The sequence below is a fragment of the Betta splendens genome, chromosome 2 (genome assembly GCF_900634795.4).
Source record: "Betta splendens chromosome 2, fBetSpl5.4, whole genome shotgun sequence".
Classification (NCBI taxonomy): Eukaryota; Metazoa; Chordata; class Actinopteri; order Anabantiformes; family Osphronemidae; genus Betta; species Betta splendens.
The window spans coordinates 8,159,904-8,187,135 of NC_040882.2; the positions used below are offsets into that span (position 1 = coordinate 8,159,904).

Here is a 27,232-nt window from a genome sequence, read left to right on the forward strand (position 1 = left end):
CTGCGCACCTCCAGGAGGAGGTTGCGCCAGCCGCAGTTCCTGCGCACCTCCAGGAGGAGGTTGCGCCAGCCGCAGTTCCTGCGCACCTCCAGGAGGAGGTTGCGCCAGCCGCAGTTCCTGCGCACCTCCAGGAGGAGGTTGCGCCAGCCGCAGTTCCTGCGCACCTCCAGGAGGAGGTTGCGCCAGCCGCAGTTCCTGCGCACCTCCAGGAGGAGGTTGCGCCAGCCGCAGTTCCTGCGCACCTCCAGGAGGAGGTTGCGCCAGCCGCAGTTCCTGCGCACCTCCAGGAGGAGGTTGCGCCAGCCGCAGTTCCTGCGCACCTCCAGGAGGAGGTTGCGCCAGCCGCAGTTCCTGCGCACCTCCAGGAGGAGGTTGCGCCAGCCGCAGTTCCTGCGCACCTCCAGGAGGAGGTCGCGCCAGCCGCAGTCCCGGCGCACCTCCAGGAGGAGGTCGCGCCAGCCGCAGTCCCGGCGCACCTCCAGGAGGGGGTCGCGCCAGCCGCAGTCCCGGCGGACCCCCAGGAGGGGGTCGCGCCCGCCGCAGTCCCGGCGGACCCCCAGGAGGGGGTCGCGCCCGCCGCAGTCCCGGCAGACCCCCAGGAGGGGGTCGCTCCCGTCGTAGTTCCTGCCGACCTCCAGGAGGGGGTCGCTCCCGCCGTAGTTCCTGCCGACCTCCAGGAGGGGGTCGCTCCCGTCGTAGTTCCTGCCGACCTCCAGGAGGGGGTCGCTCCCGTCGTAGTTCCTGCCGACCTCCAGGAGGGGGTCGCTCCCGTCGTAGTTCCTGCCGACCTCCAGGAGGGGGTCGCTCCCGTCGTAGTTCCTGCCGACCTCCAGGAGGGGGTCGCTCCCGTCGTAGTTCCTGCCGACCTCCAGGAGGGGGTCGCTCCCGTCGTAGTTCCTGCCGACCTTCAGGAGGGGGTCGCTCCCGTCGTAGTTCCTGCCGACCTCCAGGAGGGGGTCGCTCCCGTCGTAGTTCCTGCCGACCTCCAGGAGGGGGTCGCTCCCGCCGTAGCTCCTGCCGACCTCCAGGAGGGGGTCGCTCCCGTCCCGGCTCCGGCCGCATCTGCATCGGTTCCTGGCGGTCCGGCTCCGGCCGCATCTGCTTCGGTTCCTGCCTCTCGTCGCGGTGGTCCAAGGAGGACGCCGCTGGTTCCTGCCTCGTCTCTGCCTTTGCTGCCGGACTGGTGGCCTCACCCTCGGCGCATCCTGCTGCTGGGATGGCGCTGCCTCCTGCGGCGCCGTCCGCCTCGACTCCTCAACCGCCTGGATCAGCGTCCGCCTGGTGGACGCTGCCATGCGGGGTGGTCCCCGGGGACATCGTCCCAGCTCAAGGGCACTAAGAGTGCCATCCTGGCTCAGCGGCTGCTGAGCAGGATCTCGCCACGCCGTCACCCTCCGTGACGGAATCCCTGGACTTTTTTTTTATTTTTCTGTTCATGGACTTTGAGGTTTTCGTGTGGACTCTTGTTTTGGCCCTCCTCCGGTCCTCCCTCCACCCACCCTGCTCATGTACCTTGAGGGGTAGGGATTCGGTCCCTCCGCCTGGGACCACCCTCCGCCCGCCCTGGTTTGGGGGGGGAGGCTTCCGTAGGCGCCGTGGAAGGCGCCATAGGGGGGGGGGTACTGTCATGATCCGTGTCTTTGTTTCTAGTTGTTCCCTGTTTTCACGTCATGTCCTGCTTGTCTTATTTTGGTTCCAGTTTCCGTTTCCTGTTTTATTTTGGTAGTCTCCCGGTCTCTGTTTTGTGTTCTAGCTTTACTTCCGGTTTCTTGTCTTGTCACAGCTGTCCCTGCTCATTACCCACACCTGCACTCTGTTAGTCATCAAGTCACTGTGTATTTAACCACCACCTGTGTCCTTAGTTTCCTGCCAGATTGTCGTATTCGAGTTCCCTGAGTGTTCGTGTTTCTTGGGAGTTGAGCGTCCCTAGTCTCCTGAGTTCCCTGCGTGTTCGTGTTTTTCGTGTTTATTCCTGTTTGCGCCATGTATCCTGCCTGACCCTGGAGTATCTACTGACCGTGAGTTTTTGCCTGTTCCCTGCCTGTACTTTTGTCGAGCCATTTCGTGTATGACCTGGACCGTCTGACCGTGCCTTTAAGAATAAACCTTTTGTTGATTATAATACCGCCTCCGTGCTGTGCATGTGGGTTCGCCGTCTGCCTGCCCGAGCCCTGACACCATGCACATGCAAAATTCACTTTTTGGACATTCTGTTACGTTTATTTGACTCCCTGGGTCACATTAAGACACTCCTGGTGTGTTAGAAGTACGCCCCAATCCGGTTTATCCAGAGTTTATCCAATCCGGTTCAAGAACCATTGTTTCAAATTTGGCGGCCTGGAAGTCCTGCTGGACTCAGGTTGTTCTATGGAGGACCTTGTAAACATCCCTGTCCTACCGGCCCTCTGAGCAGAATTTGAGCAACCTGACAGAAAGGAGGTCATTAATGTCACGCTAAGATTTAACAAACCAGCACTATAAAATAAGTTGAAAACGTGTTTGCTCCACACACCATTAAAACTGATCTAACTACCTCTATTTATTGTTTAGATCTGTAAAGGTTGTGAGATACATAGGAAATACTGGTAATTTCATTAATCTGCTCTTCTATTCTTTATACCTTCTAGAGTGGTGTCAAGGAAAACAGCTGCATCCTCCATCTGTACAGCAGCTGCACTGCTTCCGATGTCTTCCAACACGTAAAGACAAAAAAGATCCTCACATCTCCCCAGCCAACTGCTCATGAGTGTACCTGTTCCACTCCAGAAACTATGCTTTCAACATAACTATGAATCCTACTCGTTCATTTTGTGGTCTGCAAATTGAACTGTGACGGTAACTTATCCAGCATTATAGTGCTGGTGCATTGGTTAAAAATAAAGTTGGCTTTGACTATTGCTGTTTCACTGAACTATTTTTGTATGTATATACCTAATGAGGGAAAACAGACAAATGTTTTATAATATTTCAGCTTTTATTGAGGTATTGCCAAAAAAACAATAATTTAGGTATTTCACAGGTGGTCTAAGTCCAACATAGGTGCCTTGTCCCTCAGGAAACACTGCCCTGATCCAGACCAGGGAACATGGGATGACTTGGACTCTTCGCCCTAGAAGTCCCCAGCACCAGCTGACAAGACTTCTAGGCTAGATACCTGCAACAACTTGAGATACACACATAGTACTGAAAAAAACAATAACTACATTTCTATTAGTTATATATTAGCACTTGATATATTATACAACTTACTAAAAGCAATTAAAAAATATTAAGTCAATATATATTTAGAAACAAAACTATGTTTGTAAACCAGAGTTCCCAGGTACATTATGATTAATCTGTAAATAGAAAAAAGGTTTTTATGAATTTCTGAGATACTGATTTATTTCATGCATGTGTAATTGTCTGATATACTGTATATTAAATGTGTTCTGTAATGAATACACATTCAATCATACTGGCTCCAGTCCTGGATCATCAACCATACATGACAGTAGGTTTGGCAACTAGTTCAGGCGTCTTGAGGTAAGATTTATCGAAATTTTAATTCATTAATAAAAGTAATAAACACGTGTTTATAGTTGCTGTCACACCATGCCTCTGTAGGCATTCACTTTTCCTACATTGGCACTTAATTACAGACAAATACGGCAAAATATAAGATGCAGCTGAAGATCCCATTATAGAAAAATTATTTTCACACAGCAGCAGCACGAGAAATAAAATAACATGTAAAAATGAGTTTATATTAGTTTATCAACCTATGCTCCCGAACAAGCTGTAGTCGTGTTATAAATATTCTGTTGTATTAATTTAGGCTGCTAATTTGCAACCATTAGTATTAGCGTTAGCAGCTAATCAAGTTGCATTTTATATAAATCAAATTAAATTAAACGTGAATCTGCCAGTTAGATGTACCTTGCGCCTGTTGAAGTGTAACCACTTCAACAACCTCCCATTCGACAGATTTGTCAGTCAGATTTTGGATCAAACGTATGGTTGAACTTCACTACAAGGATGAGGTAGCCAGTTTCGCTGTTACAGTAGATTCAGTGACCGTGACGTTTGATTCCCGCAGCGGATCACGGCTCCAGGGCAGGGCAACACATAGACAGACAACCATTCACACACACACTCACACCTACGGGCAATGGAGAGAAGCCAATCAACCTAATGCACGTCTTTGGACTGTGGGAGAAAGCCGGAGAACCCGGAGAGAACCCACGCAAGCACGGGGAGAACGTGCAAACTCCATACAGAAATATATCGGAAAACTATCTCTGCCTTCAACCCACAGGCTCAGTGGGACCAGAGCTGGGTCAACGACCTGATCTTACGTTTCATTAGGTTTGACCACGCCCACTTCCTCTCTCTTCCGCAGTAAACCCTGCAATCAGGACAATTCCACACACCTTTACATTCCCCTCCAACTCCCTTTAAAGACTCCTCCAGCCCGCCACCCACTGCTGAATAGAGATGGCAAAACCGATGCCTCATGAATTACTGAGCAACTATGACACAGCTGGGTTGCTCGACGCCATTTGACACAGTCAGATAAACGACATCTGCTGGTTTTGTGTAAGAACTGCACAAAAGGAATCTGACCAAACCCTCGCTGATACTGTACGTAGTTGTTCAGGGCCACAGCCCATGTTTTATTGTCAAATAAAATTTATTTAATCAAAGGTGTGCATTTGTTTTCTCTATGGATAATAATATGTCAGTAGCCTTGATGTGGTGAATATGTTTACTATACTATATATGCATATAGTCTAATGTTATTAGAGGGTGGTGCAGTGGGTAGCACTGTCGCCTCACGGCGAGAAGGGCCTAGGTTTGATTCCTTTCGGCCTTTCTGTGTGGAATTTGCATGTTCTCCCCGGGTTCTCCAGCTTCTTCCCACGGTCCAAGAACATGCATTAGGTTGATTGGTCACTCTGGATTGATCTTTGCTTGGTCAAGACCAACAGACTAAACAAGACTTGGTGGATCTATACAGTATATGTTTTTCCTATAATTTCACTTATCTTAATTTCCTTACACTCCCCACATCGACACTGAGCCCTTCCATCTAATTTTAGACACGTCAAATATTTACAGCTCAAACAAAAACAAGGCAAATTTCCTAGTTCTAATATAAATGAATACCAGCTGTTTCAGATATTCGCTTCTGTAGATGTTTTTCAAATCCTTCTTCACCTCTGGACAGGCTGCATCAACTTTGGTGAGAATGGTTGTTTGAAGGATGTTTGAGAATGACATAATTGACAGAATAGTGAGATTTGAACAGTATGATGAGTGAGAACGTGTTCTCAATTTTAGCTTACTGTCTGAGGTTCTTTGCAACAGAGACTCCACTACCTTGCGTCTACACACATTGGTTCTACTTGTGAACTCAACCTCCATGGCACAAATGGGGAAGGAAGATGACTCATTTATTCTTGAGTCAGTACTGCCATTTTCAAATTAAACCAGTACTGGGGAGGAGAGCTGCTCGGCCACCGCGACCGAGGTCTCTGGGCCCGGGTCATACACAGGATGTCTTAGCGTAAAGTACAGATGAGGAACAGGCGAGATCGGGTCCAGGAGGCAGGCAGCGGTTCGGTACACGGGAAGACTCGGCAACGGTACAGGTAAGGGTTAGACAAACTCACGGGTCAGACTGTCAGGTACAGTACACACCAAAATCCAGGCAAAGGTACAGAGGAGGTTCAGGCAGGAATCGGCGCTCAAAAACAGGCAAGATCAACAATACAGGATAACAATGCTAGAACGCTGGATTGTGGTGCAAGGACTCAACAATCTGGAGTCTGACTGTTGGCTGAGGTTGTGCTTAAGTACTGAATGTGATTACTAATTATTGTCAGGTGTGCATGGTGAACCGGGATGGCAGAAAACAGCTGAGGTGAAACAGGAAGTCAACATAAAACAGGAACAGGCATCAGAAACGAGAAACAAGAAACCAGATCGTGACACCTTCCATTTACCTTCCAAAGGTGGTTTGCTCTCTCCAGGTTGGAGGAGAGTTCCTGCCTCAAGTGGAGGAGTTCAAGTATCTTGGGGTCTTGTTCACGAGTGAGGGAAGGAAGGAGCGTGAGTTTGACAGACGGATCGGTGCGGCGGCTGCAGTAATGCGGTCGGTGTATCGGTCCGTCGTGGTGAAGAGGGAGCTGAGCCGAAAGGCAAAGCTCTCAATTTACCGGTCAATCTACGTCCCTATCCTCACCTATGGTCATGAGCTTTGGGTCATGACCGAAAGGGCAAGGTCACGGATACAAGCGGCTGAAATGAGCTTCCTCCGCAGGGTGGCTGGGCGCTCCCTTAGAGATAAGGTGAGGAGCTCTGTCACCCGGGAGGAGCTCGGAATAGAGTCGCTGCTCCTCCACATCGAGAGGAGCCAGCTGAGGTGGCTCGGGCATCTAGTTCGGATGCCTCCTGGATGCCTCCCTGGGGAGGTGTTCCGGGCATGTCCCACCGGTAGGAGGCCCCGAGGAAGACCCAGGACTCGCTGGAGAGACTACATCTCTCGGCTGGCCTGGGAACGTCTTGGGGTCCCACCGGAAGAGCTGGAGAAAGTGCCCGGGGAGAGGGAAGTCTGGAACTCTCTGCTTAGACTGCTGCCCCCGCGACCCGGCCCCGGATAAGCGGATGAAAATGGATGGATGGATGGAAATCTGAATTGTGCTAAGCACATGTCATGCATTGCATTCATCGCATGCAGACAGAGTCATTTTCCTGTTTGTGTTTCGATAGTTTTGCTTTTTCAAATCTCTTGTTTTTTTTGTATCCAGTTCTTGTTTTAAGCTGCATATGTCCTTTTACATTATGCGATTTTCCTTTTGTAGCCATAAACAGTTCCCCACTCATGGAAACATGAAACGCACTAAAAAACATATTTACTGATATAGGACTCAGATTTCCCCAAACCCGTCATTCAGAGTTCAGTGGTTTCTTGTCTTAGATTCTTTTGTGTTCCGGCTGGAACTTTCCCAAAATTCCTTTATATTGGACGTGTCCGTAAAAAGGGAAGCAACCAGATCTGGCGTCAGAGTCCTCCCTGAAGTATTTCCTCACCGTCAGGCCCCTCTAAGACACATCCCTCATATCTTGAAAAAACTTCATTCTGCAAACGCGCTCCATCTTTCAAAAGCCGTCTTTTATACTCAGTACCCCACATGTGGATCACGCACAGATCAAAAACCTTCAGTACAGAAGAAAATGAATGAAAAGAAAATGTATTATTGTGGTTTTTATTTAGATCTAATCAATTTACCTAATCAAAATTAGTGTTTCAACCACATAGAAGATTTTTTTCCAGCCAATTAAAATGTTTCAGCCAAATTAAAAATACAAAGTTTCAATCTGTTTTTTATTTTTCCCAAATCAAATCAATCACCACATAAAGAAATCTCTCTCACCGGGCCGAGCCAAATTAAGATTTGAGTTTGAATTTGAGTTTGTTGGATATCGTCAGATATTTTTGATAGAATCAAAAACATGGATGTTGATTGTGCACATCAACAAACCAAAAAGCTGCTGGGGAGATCAGTGCACACACCTCTAGGTGTGATGCAAAGAGCCCACGATCCTCAAGTTGCTTCTGCCTTTTAACCCCTCTGTCCAACTATCAACTATCAAATAAATAACAAGCATCTGTCCGATCAGTTCAGGAAGATCAAACCTGCTCTTTGTTTCCTGCTCCAGGTGTAAGGCAGTTTGGAAAACATTTTTGTCCTGTACTTTAGAGGCATTGGTCCAGAGGCTGGTGGGTCTCAGAGTTACACAGATTCAGATGACTTCTTTTACCTACTAAAAAGATTAAAATAGTCTCTCGTTGTTGTCTGTGTAGACCAATCAGACTGCATGCACCATCTCATCCCTGTCACCGTGTGTGTGGAGACGTTTACATTCTCACACCTGCATCACTGGCGTCTGACTATCAGAGAGGAAGAAGAAAAAAAGAAAGCCTTTATTGGTCATTATCACATACAATGTAAGAACGTAATTGGTCTTGTATTACCCCATCCCATGGGGGAGCACTGGGCTGCCATGGAAGGCAACTAAATGCCAACAAACAGAGAGAGACACAACTCCCCTGCCTTGGGCTTGGGCGCTAGATAAGAGCCAGCGTCCATCAGGCAGAGGCAGACATTGAACAATGTACAGTGTAGGTGAAATGTCAAATGCATAAAACGGATGTAAGACAAAACACAAGATATTAATTGCAGAACATAAGTCATAAATCATATGACAATTGCACAGAAAAAAAGAAGAAACAAATTTTCCATTACAGGTACATTTCAAATTACTTTGATATTTAAAAATATTTCTGATTGCAGAAGTAAATCTCTCCGATCTACTGCATTTGTGAACATTGTCTACAGCTTCCTGTTGACGAAGTCTTCTCCAGTGTTGAGAATGTGTGTCAGGACATTAAGGATCAGTGAGTCGATGTCGTCGTTGAGGTTGATTTCCTCATGATAGTTCTTGATGAGAAAGATGGAGTTCATGGGAATCTCTGTATTTGCACTGAAACTTTCCATCTGAAATTTAAACATCCTGTCAGTTATATACAGCTCAAACAAAGCAAGGCAAAAGTACTAATTCAAATATAAATTCATACCATCTCTTTCAGACGTTTGCACCTGTAGACGTTCTTCAAATCCTTCTTCACCTCTGGACAGGCTGCATCAACTTTGGTGAGAATGGCTATTTGAGGAACGTCTGAGAATAACAGAACATTAGTGAGATTTGAACAGCATGATGATTAAAAACGTGTTCTCAATTTTAGCTTACTGTCTGAAGTTCAACAGACACTCTTGTGCTTTGTGTCCTTGTGTCTGCACACATTGGTTCTACATGGGAACAGAAATCTGTTCTGTCCAGACGCAGCGTGCTGAAGGATTCAAAACTTATTAAGGAGCTTTAGACTTTGTGTTATGTTGGCAGCTTGATATCCTGGTCTGGGGCTTTTATTTTTGTGGGTTTTTGCGTTTGGTTGTTTTGTTGCCGTTTCTCGGCTTGATGATTGATTTCACCTGTGTTTCATCAGTGTAACTATGGAGCTCTTCAGTTGACGTTGCATCCTTGCCAGATTGTTTTTCGCCCACAGCCATTTTGGAGCCTGCTCAAGTTTAGCTAGAGTCAAATATCTCGTCATCGCAGTTTATTGCTCAAGTGTGTTCTTGTTTATAAGCAACAAATGTTTTGTTTGTTTTGCTACGACTGTATTCGTACTTAGTACGCAATAGATATTGGGTAGAATTGCATATACTGTAGTAGTGAATTTTATGTCTAACCCAAAAGTAGGTCCATGACGTCTTCATACAGAAGGTTCAATCTTTTTCTTTTCAATAAAAAATATACATGAATGGATGCCCAAACTACACTTCAGCTAAACAGAACATGTGCATTTTAAAGACATCTTGCCAGCTAACAACTTCCACCCATCTTTTATAATGTCTTTCTTGGTATTTACTTTATCCGTAGAAATGCACTGAAGTTGACATGGATTAGAATTGAAGCCTAGACATGCATCTACCTGTGCTAAGACATGACTCAAAGGAGTTTGTTGAGGCATGTGTGATCCTTGCTCCTATGTTTATTTGGATTTAGAAGAATTTCAAAGTGGGAACACAAAATATTTGGAATAATCTTTAATAGATTGTAACATTTTATCAGTGTTTTTTTCCCCCTGCTGTCCTGAGGTGAGCTTCAGCCATTGATCATTTAATGTTTATTCTCATTTACAAGGTATCCTTGATTTACCAATGAAAGACATAGAGACATAAGAGTCATGCTAATTGAAACTGTTCAACTACTTCATGTCTTGTCCTTAGCATTGCAGTTGATGTATTTTAAACTTGTGGACTTTACTGAAATACTTTAGTGTACAGGTAACACACACAACACAAGATGATGTACTTAATAAGTTTTCTGTATAGTTTGCTTTGTAGTTGTTGTGCTCTTACCTAGTTGACTTGTTTCTTTCCTGATTTCCTTAAACTTCCTCAGGACGTCGTCACTCATGACTGACAGCGTGTCAGCAGCAGCGACGCACACCAAAACTTGAACCACATCATTATTAGTCGGAGCTTTGTTGAAATGCTCAGAACCTTCTTCCAATTTAGAGTCTGTATTGAACTGAAAAGGAGATAAACATGTATGTATAGCAAAGGTTCAACAAAACAACAGCAAAAAGAAAAGCAGAGATTAGAGGGAAAGCAGTTACCTTGTAATTGTCCTTCACATGTCCCTGCAATGATTGTTTTATGTCGTCTACAAGAACACCTTTGATTCCGCTGAGGCCCATGATGTCATTGAAGACAAAAGGGTAAAATTTGTCTGGACGTTCTCTTTGGATCTTGTAGGTCGTGTTCTGTCAGTGCAAAGTAAATTAACTCAGTAACTCAATGTAGCATATAAACTACAGGAACGGTAAAGCTTTTTCATGGTACCTTTTTGGTGAAACTATCACCAGAGGTGTTGGCTGCCAAAGCCTGTCTGTACATCCTGCCTCTTAAAACACTTTGGACAGAGTTGATGAAACTGGATTTTCCAGCTCCACATTGTCCACAAAGAAGAATCCTGAGCTTTTGGTTTTCATCAAAAGGTTTGTAGTCATTCACGTACTGGAGAGATTCCTGTTTTTTTCTGCTCACAGGGAACATTAGGTTTCAATTTAAACTTTAAAACTAATATAACTCACAACAGCTGAGTAGCATTCAATTTAGTGAAATTTAAATAACTAATGCAAACACTCACCCCCAATCTATTTGCCTCCATGGTTCATAAAGAACTGACAAAAGTGATTAATAAACAATTATATCAACGTACAATATATGTATTTTAATGTATATTTAGTTTAGCTTTTAATTGATCTTACGTTTACAGGTAGAAGAAGCAGTAATAGGTTGAGATGATTGTCCTCCCATTGCTGTTAAGTACAGAATTTTTTCAGCTGTGTTCCACATGAATTCTGACACACATTACATTCACTGTTATAATTAGGTGGAACTTTGGAATTTGTTTCAATGTACAATATTTCTGAAAAAGTAAAAGAACAAATGTACTGTAAATAGCTTTACATTTATAGCAAAGATTTTTTACAGTACATTATTTATCAATACAGTAATTTTCTACTCTAGCAACCAGATTTAAAATGACAGATAAACCAAATATTACTTTACCTTCGCTGTGCTGAGACGTCGACTGAAAGTCAAGCTGTCTGATTCTGAGTTTAGGACACTGCTTGTTGCAAAATTCTAAGTGATTGAGTAACTGCATTCTTGCCCACACTTTTACCCACAGTTTTGCCAACAGTTTTACTTTCACTTCAATTCATATAACATTTCACTTCACAGTGTTTTTCCACACAGAATGTATTTAGCCCGTTATGCAGTGTGTGATGCTGTCAATGTCCTCCCATTGTGGACTGCAGAGAACGTCCCAGTCAGTGGTGTTAAAACAGTCTTTCAGTTGCTCTGTTGCCTCCTCAGTACAGATCTTCACTGTTTTAACCTGTGGAGTCTGCTGTTTCACCACTGGAGTGTAGGGGAGAGATGAACCAGGTTGTGATCAGAGTGTCCTAAAGGTGGGAGGGGGAGCGAGGTATATGCGTTTTTGGCATAAAGGAGGGCCATTGGTTTTCCATTCAACCTCCTCTGATTGTTTTTCAATCTAGGCGTAGATCATGACGATGTAGCCAGTTGTAGCCCAGAACCATTGGATGGTATAAAAATGGGTCTGCTCAAAATTGGTATCAGAAAAAAAACATGGTTATGGGTCCAGTGCTGTGAGTTGGTTGTGGGAAAGGGAAAGGTGCAGTCGCCAAAGCTCTCGACAAGCCGGGAGTCCATCAGGCTAGCGTCGGCCCCTAGAATGGGCTGTTGGATGGATTTATCCCTAATGGTCAAGGTACCTGTAGGCATGGGGCGTGCGGAGGCATTGAGCATAGACGACTGGCTCACTACTATCCTCCGGGCTAGTGGCAAGCCGGGCCTTTTACTCATTCGTATGCAATCATCAGAGTCTCCTGGCGAGTGGTGTGTCTGGCTAGCTCCTGTAGCATGGCTTCCGGCTCTCCTCCTGGCTGGTGATGAATGTGACCGAAAGCAAAGCAAAACTGAATGCATATTCAGACGGCAGTCTGCTGTCATCCCACCGATGCACATCCAGGGAATGGACATTGAGAGAGTGGACTCTTATAAATACCTGGGTGTGCTCTGAACAATAAACTGGACTGGACTCATAACACGGATGCACTGTACAGGAAGGGTCAGAGCAGACTCTACCTGCTGAGGAGACTGAGTCCTGTATGGAGTGGTCTGCTGGAGCAGCAGCATCACAGTGAGGGACAGGAAGAGACTGGACAGGGTCCTCAAGAAGCCACATCCATCCTAGACCAGGACTCTCATCCACTGAAGGACTCACTGTCTGCTCTGGAGAGCAGCTTCAGTAACAGACTGATCCACCCTCACTGTGTGTGTCATGTTCCAGTTCTAGTTCCTGTTTTATTTTTATGGACTTCCTGTTTCATCCAGATCACACCTGTCTCCTATGTTATCACCGGTTTACCAAGCACACCTGTCAATAGTTAACAATCACACCCAGTATTTAAGCACCACCTCAGCCAGCAGCCAGACGCCAGATTGTTGAGTTTCCATACCACTTTCCAGCGTTGCAGTATTGCTTACCTTGTTCCTTGATCCCGTTTGTATCTGACCGCTGATTTCTGCCTGCACCTTGACTGTACCTACGCCTGGAGATCTTGGTAAAGTTTCTGACTGTCTGACCACGATATAGCCTACTCCTTGTCTGTACCTCTGCCGAGCTCACTAGTTGCTGAAACCTTGCCTGTCCACGGAACAGAGTTTTGCCTGCTCCTTTTGTGCCTTAGCCTGAGACCAACCGCGTACGACCTGGATTGCCCTGACTACGTTTGTACAATAAAAAGTGTTTGTTAACTGATCACCGTGTCTGCACTGTGCATGTGGCTTCTGACATCTGCCGAAGCCTGACAGTGTGAAGGAGAGATATAGCAGATTCTTCCTACCTGCTTGATCAGACTGTACAATCAACAATGTTAACTACTTTCCACACCCAAACTGACAAACCACCCACTGCATCAGTGGTACTGTAATACAGACACTTGTTCGGTACAATACTGTACATGTTGAAAGCAGAGAGAATCAGTGTATAAACCTGCAAGCAAATAATGCATGAGTCAGGTCGTCGAAGTTGGTGAAGCTCTTTAGAGTGAAGATGCAGCTCAGAGGAATTCTCACATTTTGAAACATAATATCAAATAAAGCTAAAGAAAACTGTCAAGATTAATTTTATTTATTTATTTCATAAAAGTGCAGTCACTCTATCATGGAACCGTCTCTGATGTTTCCTACCACTTGACATCTTGTTTTTTTCTTGTTTCTTGTGTTACTGAAGGCTCATCAAGTGCCTCCTTTCTGGATTTTATTCATCAGAATAGAAAGACATTTATGTGGCAGTCCATCCATCCGTCCATCCATTTTTATCCGCTTATCCGGGGCCGGGTCGCGGGGGCAGCAGTCTGAGCAGAGAGTTCCAGACTTCCCTCTCCCCGGAAACTTCCTCCAGCTCTTCCGGTGGGACCCCAAGACGTTCCCAGGCCAGCCGAGAGACGTAGTCTCTCCAGCGAGTCCTAGGTTTTCCTCGGGGCCTCCTACCGGTGGGACATGCCCGGAACACCTCCCCAGGGAGGCGTCCAGGAGGCATCCAAACCAGATGCCCGAGCCACCTCAACTGGCTCCTCTTGATGTGGAGGAGCAGCGACTCTATTCCGAGCTCCTCCCGGGTGACAGAGCTCCTCACCTTATCTGTAAGGGAGCGCCCAGCCACCCTGCGGAGGAAGCTCATTTCAGCCGCTTGTATCCGTGACCTTGCCCTTTCGGTCATGACCCAAAGCTCATGACCATAGGTGAGGGTATGTCAGACTTGGGCAGGCGTCGGACCCACATGCACAGCACAGAGGCAAGGTGATGATTAATACAGAGTTTATTGTGGAAAGCAGAGTCAGACGGTCCAGATCATACACAAGGCTTGGTACTGAGGTACAGCAGGGAGCAGGCAATCTCGAGTCCAGTAAGCAGGCAAGGTTCGGTACACAGAAGATCTCGGTGACGGTACAGACAAGGGCAAGGCAAAAGACACGGTCAAGACAGCAGACAGAAACTGGTGCACGATAAACTTACAGGAAGACGCTGGAGAGTTGTCACGGGTGAATGAACAAACAATCTGGCGGAGAACTAAGGACACAGGTGGTGGTTAAATACAAAGTGACTTGATTACTGATAAAGTGCAGGTGTGGATAATGACCAGGTGAAGCAGGGACAGCTGTGACAAGACATAAACCGGAAGTGAAACTCAAGCAGAAACAGAAACCAGGAGACTACCAAAATAAAACAGGAAACAACTAGAAACAAAAACCCAGATCGTGAAAGGGTAGGAACGTAGATTGACCGGTAAATTGAGAGCTTTGCCTTTTGGCTCAGCTCCCTCTTCACCACGACGGACCGATACACATTACTGCAGCCGCTGCACCGATCCGCCTGTCAAACTCACGCTCCTTCCTTCCCTCACTCGTGAACAAGACCCCAAGATACTTAAACTCCTCCACTTGGGGCAGGAACTCTCCTCCAACTCTCCATGTGGCAGTCTGTTTATGTTATGAAGTTAGGTATAGTTAGTATTAGGTTTTACTTTTTTTCAGTGACTTCACATAAAAACCCTTGTTATATTAAGACTGTGTCACTGGGTTAAGTCCAAAGAGCAGATTTTGCCTTTACCTAAAACTGTCTGGAAAATATTTTCTCTGGGCTACAGTGTAGTTTTTTTCCAGACTTTACATGAACACCCAGGTGTAGCAGCTTAGCAGTTTAGATTAATTTACTGGGTTCAGTCCAAACAGCTGCATGTTATTTCCTGTTTTATTTTGTAGCCATTTCCGGTTTCTGTTTCACCATGTTCTCGTCTCACGTTACTTCAGGTCACGTGATCATTTCAGCTGCTGCTAATCACAAGCTTTGTATTTAATCACCTCAAGCTCCAGCTCGGTCATGTTTCGCTCAAGCTCCAGCTTGGCCACATCCCGTTAGTAGGCGACTAATGGCGTGAGAGCCATTCGTGCAAATGGGTTTTAGTGAGCTCAGACTGCCTCATACTGTGTATGAGACACATTGGGCAGAGAGGGTTTGCGCTGAAAATATTGGGATCAATTGTAAAGTTTTGAGCAGATCTTCAGTCTGATCTAAAGTAGTAGTAATCTAAAGTAGATTTCTTTGAAATTCCTCATGTACTGAACAGTACAATTAAATGTAATGTTTACAGCAAGTAAACATTACATCACACACAGCTTAAATGAAAAAGAGTTTCAAGCACTAAAAATGCTGTAACTATGTAGTTATGGTATCTGTAATTAATCGAATAAATTATTTATTCATACAGCAAAAATCAGATTACAGACTGTCTTTAATAGTAACTATGTGATTTTCAACAACCAAAAGAAACCCACAAACTCCAGTCACCCAAATAACTGATAGAATAGTTTCAGTTAACGACACCTTCAGTTCGGTGCCATTGCTGCTTTTGTTGCTAAATTGTGATTTTGGAGTATATTATAACAATTATCACTGCACTAATCAACACTATTCTAACCTCTAATTATAATGTATATTGAATGTCTTCTGCTTTTACTTTTGATTAATCTAAACAGCAGGTTAGACCTCAATAGACAGTATTTACTAGAACACCTTTCAGTTTCATTTTCTACATTGTCTCCAGATTTCTGACGACAAAGTTGTCTTCAGAGGAGAGAATATGTTTCAGGGTGCTCAGGATCAGTTAATTGCAGCTCAAAAGCAAGACTTTATTGATTACATAACCTTTATTATACATACAAAATTTAATTCAATTTGTCAGGTGACACATTTACTTCATTACTTAATTTAAATATAAATTCATACCATCTCTTTCAAATATGTGCTCCTGTAGACGTTCTTCAAATCCTTCTTCACCTCTGGACAGGCTGCATCAACTTTGGTGAGAATGGCTATTTGTGGAATGTCTGAGAACGACAGAACACTACTAGTAGCATGGTGATAGAGGGTGTTTCTCCCTATTTTAAATAACTGTCTGCAACAGACACTCCACTACCTTGTGTCTGCATGCATTTCTCCTACATGCGAACTCAACAGGCCAGTACTACTCAATGAACTTAACTGTCAGTATAGTTTGCTTTGTTAGCATTGGAATCTCACCCAGATGAGAGGCTTCTTCCCTGATGTCCTTAAACTTCTTCTGAACTTCGTCGCTTATGGTTGACAATGTGTCAACATCAACAACATAAACCAGAACATGAACCTTATCATTATCATTCGGAGCAATGTTGTAGAGCACATCACACACTGATATTCTAGATTCTGTATTAAACTGAAAAGATAAACATGCACATATAGCAAAAGTTTAACAAATCCACAACAACAAAAAGAAAAACAAATTACAGGAAAAGCAGGAACTTTGCCCTGTAATTGTCCTTTACATGTCCCTGCAAACACAGTTTTATGTCGTCTACAAGGGCACCTTTGTGTTTGCTGAGGCCCATGAGGTCACTGAGGACAAATATCTATTTAATATTTAAGAAAGAGAAACTCAGATGGCTCAATAATTTTTATGCTGAGAAATTATCATTTATTCCTCAGGTTTGACGCCTCAGCTATGGAAGCCTGTTTTTGCCACTGGAGTAAAAAATAAAACGGCGTACTTTCTCAAAATAATGAGATTCTTTCTCAAAATAATGACTTACTAACTCGAAATAATGACTTACAAAGTCGAAATATTGAGATACTTTTTCAAAATAATGACTTACTAAGTCAAAATATTGAGATACCTTCTCAAAATAATGATTTACTAAGTCAAAATATTGAGATACTTTCTCGAGATAATGACTTGCCGAATCAAAACTTTGACATACTTTCTTACAATAATGACTTACTAAGTCAAAATATTGAGATACTTTCTCAAAATATTGAGATACTTTCTCAAAATATTGAGATACTTTCTCGAAATAATGATTACTAACTCGAAATATTGAGATACTTTCTCAAAATAATGTGATACTTTTTCGAAAGAATGACTTAGCAATTTAAAATAATGAAGTAGAGTTACTAAATCTTTGCCAAAGAATTACAGGACACAGAATGAGACAGTTAAGACAGTGAGCCTAACAGTGTCATGTCTCTACATTTTTGCACTGATGTCCTACGATTTCCTGTTTTATTTTGTACTTACTTTCGGTTCTGTTCCTCCATACTAAGGTCTAGTGTTTATTCCGATCACATGTTCCTCAGCTGGCTGCAATTGGTAATTAGTCTCTGTATTTAGCTTCCAGCAGTCACCTCACACCTTTGCCAGATTGTTGAGTTCCCTCCTCTTTCCAGCGTTAGTCTTGTTCTTGTCTAGTTATTGACCGTTCCAGGTTCATGTCATAGAGTTAAACAGTAACAATCAACGATCGCTGTAAAGAGAATTACAATGATTATTTTTGTAGTTAACACAAAATCTAAAAGACGTGGCATTACTATGACCACTAGAATGTTTTTTGATGCATCCATCTGTAGCCGTGCTGTTTGCCTGAGCCTTGTAGCTGTTGGTAAATGAAGGCTGACACTTGAGTTTCATCTGTCTTATTTCGTCTCGGCCAAAAATGTTTTCTTCCACATCTAAAGTAGATTTCAATTAAGCAATCCATTTGCACCGAGGTCTTTCTTTTAAGCTTTGTCTCACCCTGTCCAGTATTTCTTTGGCGAAGATTTAGTAACTCCACTATTTTAAATCGCTAAGTTAGTAAGTTATTATTTCGAGAAAATACGCTAATTTTCTCTACTCCAGCGGGGGGAACGGGCTTCCATACTCGGCAGATGGTTTGTCAGGGCTCCAAAACTACTAGTGCTTGCCGGTTTTCTCTGTACCTGCCCCAGGAACTGCTGAGAGGGGGCGGAGCCAGGCTACGAGAGGGCGGAGCCAGCGTGCTGGAGCTCCACTACTCAGTCCGCCATTGTTTGTCATCTATACACCTACAGCACTAATATTCAATGGCCGGACGACCTGCTCTGGATTATTAAGAAGACAGCGAGTTCTATAGTGTTAGAACAGTCTTATATTCAGGATTTCTTGTATGATCCAGAGTGGAGCCCAAACCGGTACTCAGAGTGGACAAAGCTGTCACAGCTGAAAGGCACCTGCAATGAGTTGACTGCGAAACAGCCGACAGCGGGGAGATCCGACCATGGAGCATCTTACAGGAGCTGTGTGCAGTAGACAGCTGGCGGTCTGCACCACACGCCGATGCGAACAACTGAATATCCCTGTGCTGAATTTCACTGCTGCTGACTTTGAGTGTTCTACATATTACTGTTGTCATTAGTGTTTCTGAGGTAGAAGTGTAATAATGGTAAAATAAATAAGTACAATTTAATTTATTGTGGTTACTTTTGTTTAAGTTTTGTAAAAGCTTACTAGATTCTAAACTAAATCATATATTAATATATTATTATTTCTGTAAATTAACAATTAATTACGGGCTACCGAATTGCATTAACTGTATTGCATACTGGACCTCACAGCAATGTCATAGAACAGTTAATGCAAATTCACATTTTGATATGTGAATCTAAATCTTCTATCTGAAAACTATCTCTGCCTTCAAGAGTGGGTCAACGACCTGATCTCACGTTTCATTAGATTTGACCACGCCCACTTCCTCTCTTCCGCAGTAAACCCTGCAATCAGGACAATTCCACACGTGATGTTATTAGAGGGTGGTGCAGTGGGTAGCACTGTCGCCTCACAGCGAGAAGGGCCCGGGTTTGATTCCTTTCAGCCTTTCTGTGTGGAGTTTGCATGTTCTTCCCGGGTTCTCCAGCTTCCTCCCACGGTCCAAGAACATGCATTAGGTTGATTTGTCACTCTGGATTGATCTTTGTTTAGTCAAGACCAACAGACTAAACAAGACTACACAAACCTATATTTTTTTTTCTTATAATTTCAATTATCTTAACAATTTCCTCACACTCCCCACATTGACACTGAACCCTTCCATCTAATTTTAAACATATGTCAAATATTTACAGCTCAAACAAAAACAACAACAATAATTTAATACCAGCTGTTTCAGATTTGCTTCTGTAGACGTTTTTCAAATCCTCCTTCACCTCTGGACAGGCTGCATCAACTTTGGTGAGAATGGCTGTTTGAGGGATGTTTGAGAATGACAGAACAATAGTGAGATTTGAACAATATGATGAGTGAGAACGTGTTCTCAATTTTAGCTCACTGTCTGAGGTTCTTTGCAACAGACACTCCACTACCTTGTGTCTGTGTCAGGACTCGGGCAGGCGGCGGACCCACATGCACAGCACGGAGGCAGGATTACGATCAAAAAAAGGTTTATTTCTTAAGGCACGGTCAGACGGTCCAGGTCATACACAAAATGGTCACGGCAAAAATACAGGCAGGGATCAGGCAAACTCACGGTCAGTAGCAGTCCAGGGTCAGGCAGGGTACACGGAGACACAGGAAACTCGGAACAAAGAAACACGAACGAAACTCGGAACACTCATGAAGCACAGCCGGATGGAAACAAGGTACTGGAACACGGAACACGAAAACACGGGAAACACGGAACGCTCAGGAAACACGGAACACTAATGAAACTTGAATACAACAATCTGGCAAAGGACTATGGGAAACGGTGGTGGCTAAATACACAGAATGATTACATAATTACTGACAACTGTAAGTTACTGTAAGTGGACAGCTGACTGGAACGGGAAGTTAACAAAATAAAACAGGACATGGCGTGACTACTGGAAAACAACTAGAAACGAAAACACAGATCATGACAGTCTGCACACATTGGTTCTACATGGCACGGATGGGGAAGGTGGAAGATGACTCATTTATTTTTGAGTCAGTACTGCCATTTTCAAATTAAACCAGTACTGGCCAGTGTGTCATCATTTTAGGAATGGGACTTGTACCTTTTATCTTTTCAATTCAATTTTATTCATATAGCACCAAATCACAACAAGATTATGTTAAGCCACTTTTCAAGGTTTAAGACCTTACACAACTAAACCCAACAGATCCCACATACAGCACATCTTTAATTACAATTCGACAGCAACAGTGGAGAGGAAAAACTCCCTCTAACGAGGAAGAAACCTCCAGCAGAACCAGGCTAGATGTGGGCGGCCATCTGCCTCGACCGGTTGGGGTGAGTGGATAGAGAGAGAGAAAAGCAGAGCAACAGCAACAACAGAGCACAGGCAGGATGGTTGGACCAGGGACTGGACACAGGCAGGATGGTTGGACCAGGGACTGGTGTATGTAGATGTAAAGCTCAGCTTCAGGCGGCGCTTGTCTCAAACCTTTAGATGAACGATCAATGCAACCTCAGTGCATTTGTGAGCACAGCAAGGGTTGTCCTTCTCACGTCTCCTCACTTCTGATGGGTTTTTCGTGCTGTGGAGACGGAGACTCGTCTGTCGGATCCAGGACCCTCCTGCAGTGGATGGAGTGGATCCAAGTGTCATAGTCTGGGTTTGTCGTGATGCATTTCCTGTTTTATTTTGATGTTATTTCCAGTTTTGGTTCAGTTATGCCTTTTTGCCGCTTTATGTTTCAGTCATGTGATTACTCAGCTGTTCACAATCCGGTCATTTACTCCAGCACTTACCTTAGTTCCCTGCCAGATCGTGAGTTTTTGTAACCCGTTCCAGCGTTCCTTGTTTAGCCTGTCCATTAAGGTCTTGACTGTTGACCTGACCACATCTTGGAGTTTTGGATCCACTTTTATGGTTCTGTAGCCTCGTCTGATTGTCTGACCTGATTGCCTGTTTGCCTGTGACCATCCACCTGCCTACCTCCTGTGTACCTCTTTTACTTACCTGGACGTCTCCTGAGCTGTGCATTTGGGTCCACCATCTTCGTTCACATCGCAATTGTGAAATCAAGTTGCTTTCTCTGCGACCTTCACAGCCGTGTGGGTCGTCAGAAGGACCTGGAGGGGCCTTGTTGCCATTTGGAGTCCCAGTGCTTCCTCCTGAACTCCTTGACGATGGCCCAGTCCCCTGGTTGGATGGTGTGTAATGGTCCCGTCGCCTGTTTTCACCTGTTGGGAAATCTGAATTGTGCTAAGTTAAATTAAAATGTTTCAATCTTTTTTTTTTCCCCAAATCAAGTCAATCACCACATAAAGAAATCTCTGTCACCGGGTGTCACAGTTTCGGTCTGTTTCCGGTTTTACTTTGAAAGGACTTCCTGTTTCCACCCAAGCCACAGCTGTTTCACCGGTTTCATTATGCACACCTGACAGTTATCAGCAATTAACCCAATATTTAAGCACCAGCTCTCACACCAGCCAACTGCCAGATGTGTGTATTCACCATCATCCAGCATTCCTGTCCGTGTTCTGTTCCTGATCCTGACCTTGTTTCTGACCACTGTTACTGCATCCTGCCTGATCCTTGCCTGCTGTGTAAACCAAGTCTGTCTGGTAATTACCCTGTTTGTTATGACCTCAAGATTGCATGATCCTGTATGGTACCGCAAGCGTAGCTCACTTGCTAATGACCCTAGCCTGTCCTCGGATCTGAGACTGCCTGACCCTCTGTATACTGATGCCGTGTTTTCCCGTGTATGACCTCGCCTGAAATTGATCCTGCCTCTGTTTAATAAATTCCTTTCACTATCATCCACGACTGTCTGAGCCGTGCATGTGGGTCTGCCGCCTCGGAAACCCTGACACCGGGCCGAGCCATTTTCCGATTTGAGTTTGAATTTAAGTTTGTGGATCTCATCGGAGGCGATCCAGACGGGTGAGCAGTCCTCCCAACTCTGAATGTCTGTAGAGGTTTGGAGGCTGAGCGACCCTAGTCCTCAAGACTATCGTCCCTGGTCACGCTGTCCAGACGACCTGCAGCATATCCTGTTTGACACCAAAAATGTGGTGGAAATTTTACATAAAGAGGCAGATGAGAGTTGTCTTTTGTGTGATTTATTATAAAAATGAAGGAAAATCACATCACAATGTAAGAACAAAATTGATCTTGTAGTAACCCATCCCATGGGGGAGCACTGGGCTGCCATGCAAGGCAATTAAAGGCCAACAGACAGAGTGAGGCACAACTCCCCTGCCTTGGGGTTGGGCACTAGATAGGAGCCAGAGTCCATCGGGCAGAGGCAACTATTGAACAATGTAGGTGAAATGTCAAATGCATAAAACAGATGTAAGACAAAACACAAGATATTAATTGCAGTACATAATTCATAACTCATATCATAAATCATATGAGAACTGCATAGAATAAGGAAGAAACAATTTTCCCATTACAGGTACATTTCAAATTACTTTGATATTTTAAAATATTTCTGATTGCAGAGATAAATCTTCCTGATCTACTAAATTTGTGAATATTGTCTACAGCTTCCTGTTGACGAAGTCTTCTCCAGTGTTGAGAATGTGTGTCAGGACATTAAGGATCAGTGAGTCAATGTCGTCGTTGAGGTTGATTTCCTCATGATAGTTCTTGATGAGAAAGATGGAGTTCATGGGAATCTCTGTATTTGCACTGAAAGTTTCCACCTGAAATTTAAACATGTCAATTATATACAGCTCAAACAAAACAAGGCAAAAGTACTAATTCAAATATAAATTCATACCAGCCGTTTCAGACGTTTGCTCCTGTAGACGTTCTTCAAATCCTTCTTCACCTCTGGACAGGCTGCATCAACTTTGGTGAGAATGGCTATTTGTGGAATGTCTGAGAATAACAGAATATTAGTGAGGTTTGAACAATATGATGATTGAAAAGGTGTTCTCAATTTTAGCTCACTGTCTGAAGTTCTTTAAAACAGACACTCTTGTGCTTTGTGTCCTTGTGTCTGCACACATTGGTTCTACATGGGAACAGAAATCTGTTCTGTCCAGACACAGCGTGCTGAAGGATTCAAAACTTATTAAGGAGCTTTAGACTTTGTGTTATGTTGGCAGCTTGATATCCTGGTCTGGGGCTTTTATTTTTGTGGGTTTTTGCGTTTGGTTGTTTTGTTGCTGTTTCTCGGCTTGATGATTGATTTCACCTGTGTTTCATCAGTGTAACTATGGAGCTCTTCAGTTGACGTTGCATCCTTGCCAGATTGTTTTTCGCCCACAGCCATTTTGGAGCCTGCTCAAGTTTAGCTAGAGTCAAATATCTCGTCATCGCAGTTTATTGCTCAAGTGTGTTCTTGTTTATAAGCAACAAATGTTTTGTTTGTTTTGCTACGACTGTATTCGTACTTAGTACGCAATATATATTGGGTAGAATTGCATATACTGTAGTAGTGAATTTCATGTCTAACCCAAAAGTAGGTCCACGACGTCTTCATACAGAAGGTTCAATCTTTTTCTTTTCAATAAAAAATATACATGAATGGATGCCCAAACTACACTTCAGCTAAACAGAACATGTGCATTTTAAAGACATCTTGCCAGCTAACAACTTCCACCCATCTTTTATAATGTCTTTCTTGGTATTTACTTTATCCGTAGAAATGCACTGAAGTTGACATGGATTAGAATTGAAGCATAGACATGCATCTACCTGTGCTAAGACATGACTCAAAGGAGTTTGTTGAGGCATGTGTGATCCTTGGTCCATGTTCCATAACAACTGTTTGAAGAACAGAAATGTAGCAGGACATTAACCTAGAGTTCTACTATGTTTGATTTGGATTTAGAAGAATTTCAAAGTGGGAACACACAAAATATTTGAAATAATATGTAATAAATTGTAAGATTTTATCAGTGTTTTTTTTCTCCCTGCTGTCCTGAGGTGAGCTTCAGCCATTGATCATTTAATGTTTATTCTCATTTACAAGGTATCCTTGATTTACCAATGAAAGACATAGAGACATAAGAGTCCTGCTAATTGAAACTGTTCAACTACTTCATGTCTTGTCCTTAGCGTTGCAGTTGATGTATTTTAAACTTGTGGACTTCACTGCAATACATTAGTGCACAGGTCATACACACAACACAAGATGATGTACTTAATGAGTTTTCTGTAGAGTTTGCTTTGTAATTGTTGTGCTCTTACCTAGTTGACTTGCTTCATCCCTGATTTCCATAAAGTTCCTCAGGACGTCGTCACTCATGACTGACAGCGTGTCAGCAGCAGCGACGCACACCAAAACTTGAACCCCATCATTATTAGTCGGAGCTTTGTTGAAATGCTCATCACCTTCTTCCAATTTAGATTCTGTATTGAACTGAAAAGGAGATAAACATGTATGTATAGCAAAGTTCAACAAAACAACAGCAAAAAGAAAAGCAGAGATTAGAGGGAAAGCAGTTACCTTGTAATTGTCCTTCACATGTCCCTGTAATGATTGTTTTATGTCGTCTACAAGAACACCTTTGATTCCACTGAGGCCCATGATGTCATTGAAGACAAAAGGGTAAAATGTGTCTGGACGTTCTCTTTGGATCTTGTAGGTCGTGTTCTGTCAGTGCAAAGTAAATTAACTCAGCAACGCAATGAAACATATAAACTACAGGAACGGTAAACCTTTTTCATGGTAGCATGAAAAAGCAAATTAACTTTATATAATATATTTGGTTCATTGTACCTTTTTAGTGAAACTATCACCAGAGGTGTTGTCTGCCAAAGCCTGTCTGCACATCCTGCCTCTTAAAACACTTTGGACAGAGTTGATGAAACTGGATTTTTCAGCTCCACATTGTCCACAAAGAAGAATCCTGAGCTGTTGGTCTTCATCAAAAGGTTTGTAGTCGTTCACGTACTGGACAGATTCCTGTTTTTTTCTGCTCACAGAAGGAACATTAGGTTTCAGTTTAAACCTAAAAACTAATATAACTCACAACAGCGGAGTAGTTGATGTGGTAAGCATTAATTTTAGTGAAATTTAAATAACTAATGCAAACACTCACCCCCAATCTATTTGCCTCCATGGTTCATCAAGAACTGACAAAAGTGATTAATAAACAATGATATCAACGTACAATATATGTATTTTAGTTTATTTTTAGTTTAGCTTTTAATTGATCTTACGTGGAGAAGGAGGAGGACAAGTAGGAATAGGTTGAGATGATTGTCCTCCCATTGCTGTTAAGTACAGAATTGTGTTCCACATGAATTCTGACACACATTACATCCACTGTTACAATAAGGTGGAACTTTGAAATTAGTTACAATGTACAATATTTCTGCAAAAGTAAAACAACAAATGTAAATACCTTTACACTTATAGAAAAGATTTTTTACAGTTCATTATTTATCAATACAGTGATTTTCTATTCTAGCAACCAGAATTAAAATAACAGATAAACCAAGTATTACTTTACCTTTGCTGTGCTGAGACGTCGACTGAAAGTCAAGCTGTCTGATTCAGTTGTCTGAGTTCAGGACACTGCTTGTTGCAAAATTTTAAGTGATTGAGTAACTGCGTTCCTGCCCACACTTTTACCCACAGTTTTGCCAACAGTTTTATTTTCACTTCAATTCATGAAACATTTCACTTCACATAAACACTGTTCAAAATTAACATAACAAAAACATTGTGTCTGTATTTAACTTTCAGCTCACCCAAAGCTTGTTGTTGGAGAAACAACAATTTTTTGTTGTCACAGTGTTTTCCACACAGAAATGTATTTAGCCTGTTATGCAGTGTGTGATGCTGTCAATGTCCTCCCATTGTGGACTGCAGAGAACGTCCCAGTCAGTGGTGTTAAAACAGTCCTTCAGTTGCTCTGTTGCCTCCTCAGTCCAGATCTTCAGTGTTTTAACCTGTGGCGTCTGCTGTTTCACCACTGGAGTGTAGGGGAGAGATGAACCAGGTTGTGATCAGAGTGTCCTAAAGGTGGGAGGGGGACTGAGGTAGGACTGAAGTTGGACAGAGTGGTGGAGAGAGGGGTGCAGGCATGGTTAAGGTCCCCAGAGATGAGAATCAGGGCGTTTGGGTGCTCTGTCTGCAGCCGGGACACAATGCTGTGGACGTGGTCACATGCAAAAGTCAGCCGTCAGAGGGGACACCAGATCTGGGTTCTCAGGCTGTTCTGGCGATTGTTCCACAGGGGCAGCTGCACCAAGCTCAGAAGTAGGACTTCAGGCCACCGGTTTCCCACTCAACCTCCTCAACTGTTCTCCAATCTAGGCGTAGATCATGTCGATGTAGCCAGGTGTAGCCCAGAACCATTGGGTGGTATAAAAATTGGTCTGCTCAGAATGAGTATCAGAAAAAAACATGGTTATGGGTCCAGTGCTGTGAGTAGGTTGTGGGAAAGGGAACGGTGCAGTCGCCAAAGCTCTCGACAAGCCGGGAGTCCATCAGGCTAGCGTCGGCCCCTAGAATGGGCTGTTGGATGGATTTATCCCTAATGGTCAAGGTACCTGTAGGCATGGGGCGTGCGGAGGCATTGAGCATGGACGACTGGCTCACTACTATCCTCCGGGCTAGTGGCGAGCCGGGCCTTTTACTGATCTGTATGCGATCATCAGCGTCTCCTGGCGAGTGGTGTGTCTGGCTAGCTCCTGGCTGGTGATGAATATGACCGAAACCAAAGCAAAACTGAATGCATATTCAGACGGCAGTCTGCTGTCATCCCACCGATGCACATCCAGGGAATGGACATTGAGAGAGTGGACTCTTATAAATACCTGGGTGTGCTCTGAACAATAAACTGGACTGGACTCATAACACGGATGCACTGTACAGGAAGGGTCAGAGCAGACTCTACCTGCTGAGGAGACTGAGTCCTGTACGGAGTGGTCTGCTGGATCAGCAGCATCACAGTGAGGGACAGGAAGAGACTGGACAGGGTCTTCAAGAAGCCACATCCATCCTGGACCAGGACTCTCATCCACTGAAGGACTTACTCTCTGCTCTGGAGAGCAGCTTCAGTAACAGACTGATCCACCCTCACTGTGTGAAGGAGAGATATCGCAGATTCTTCCTACCTGCTGCGATCAGACTGTACAATCAAAAATGTTAACTACCCTCCACACCAAAACTGACAAATCACCCACTGCATCAGTGGTACTGTAATACAGACACTCGTTTGGTGCAATATTTGCAAAATATTTGTGCAAAACTGTGCAATATGTAGATATATGTACACTCCGATCACTGTTTAGTG

General features: G+C 43.8%; 2 protein-coding genes across 5 annotated transcripts; both read right to left on the minus strand.

The window, feature by feature from the left end:
• Positions 1-7,355: 7,355 nt before the first annotated feature.
• Positions 7,356-11,350, minus strand: LOC114844256 (interferon-induced protein 44-like). Its single transcript, XM_055504579.1, has 8 exons — positions 11,190-11,350; positions 10,886-10,978; positions 10,765-10,798; positions 10,458-10,653; positions 10,232-10,378; positions 9,972-10,143; positions 8,624-8,724; positions 7,356-8,543 (listed from the first exon to the last, which is right to left on the minus strand). Exons 1-8 carry the CDS (start codon positions 11,284-11,286, stop codon positions 8,379-8,381), a joined length of 1,005 nt encoding a protein of 334 aa, XP_055360554.1. The 5' UTR covers positions 11,287-11,350; the 3' UTR covers positions 7,356-8,378.
• A 10,724-nt stretch (positions 11,351-22,074) lies between these two features.
• LOC114844265 (interferon-induced protein 44-like) lies at positions 22,075-26,138 on the minus strand. Of its 4 annotated transcripts, none has more exons than XM_029131504.3 (9): positions 25,442-26,138; positions 25,149-25,202; positions 25,028-25,061; positions 24,706-24,901; positions 24,433-24,579; positions 24,174-24,345; positions 23,679-23,747; positions 22,756-22,856; positions 22,075-22,678 (listed from the first exon to the last, which is right to left on the minus strand). In XM_029131504.3, exons 2-9 carry the CDS (start codon positions 25,198-25,200, stop codon positions 22,514-22,516), a joined length of 936 nt encoding a protein of 311 aa, XP_028987337.1. In that variant the 5' UTR covers positions 25,201-25,202; positions 25,442-26,138; the 3' UTR covers positions 22,075-22,513. The 4 variants fall into 4 exon arrangements, with proteins under 4 accessions (XP_028987337.1, XP_028987319.1, XP_028987345.1 ...); XM_029131486.3 differs by having other exon boundaries at positions 25,149-25,303; XM_029131512.3 differs by lacking the exon at positions 23,679-23,747 and having other exon boundaries at positions 25,149-25,303; positions 25,442-25,523.
• Positions 26,139-27,232: the final 1,094 nt, after the last annotated feature.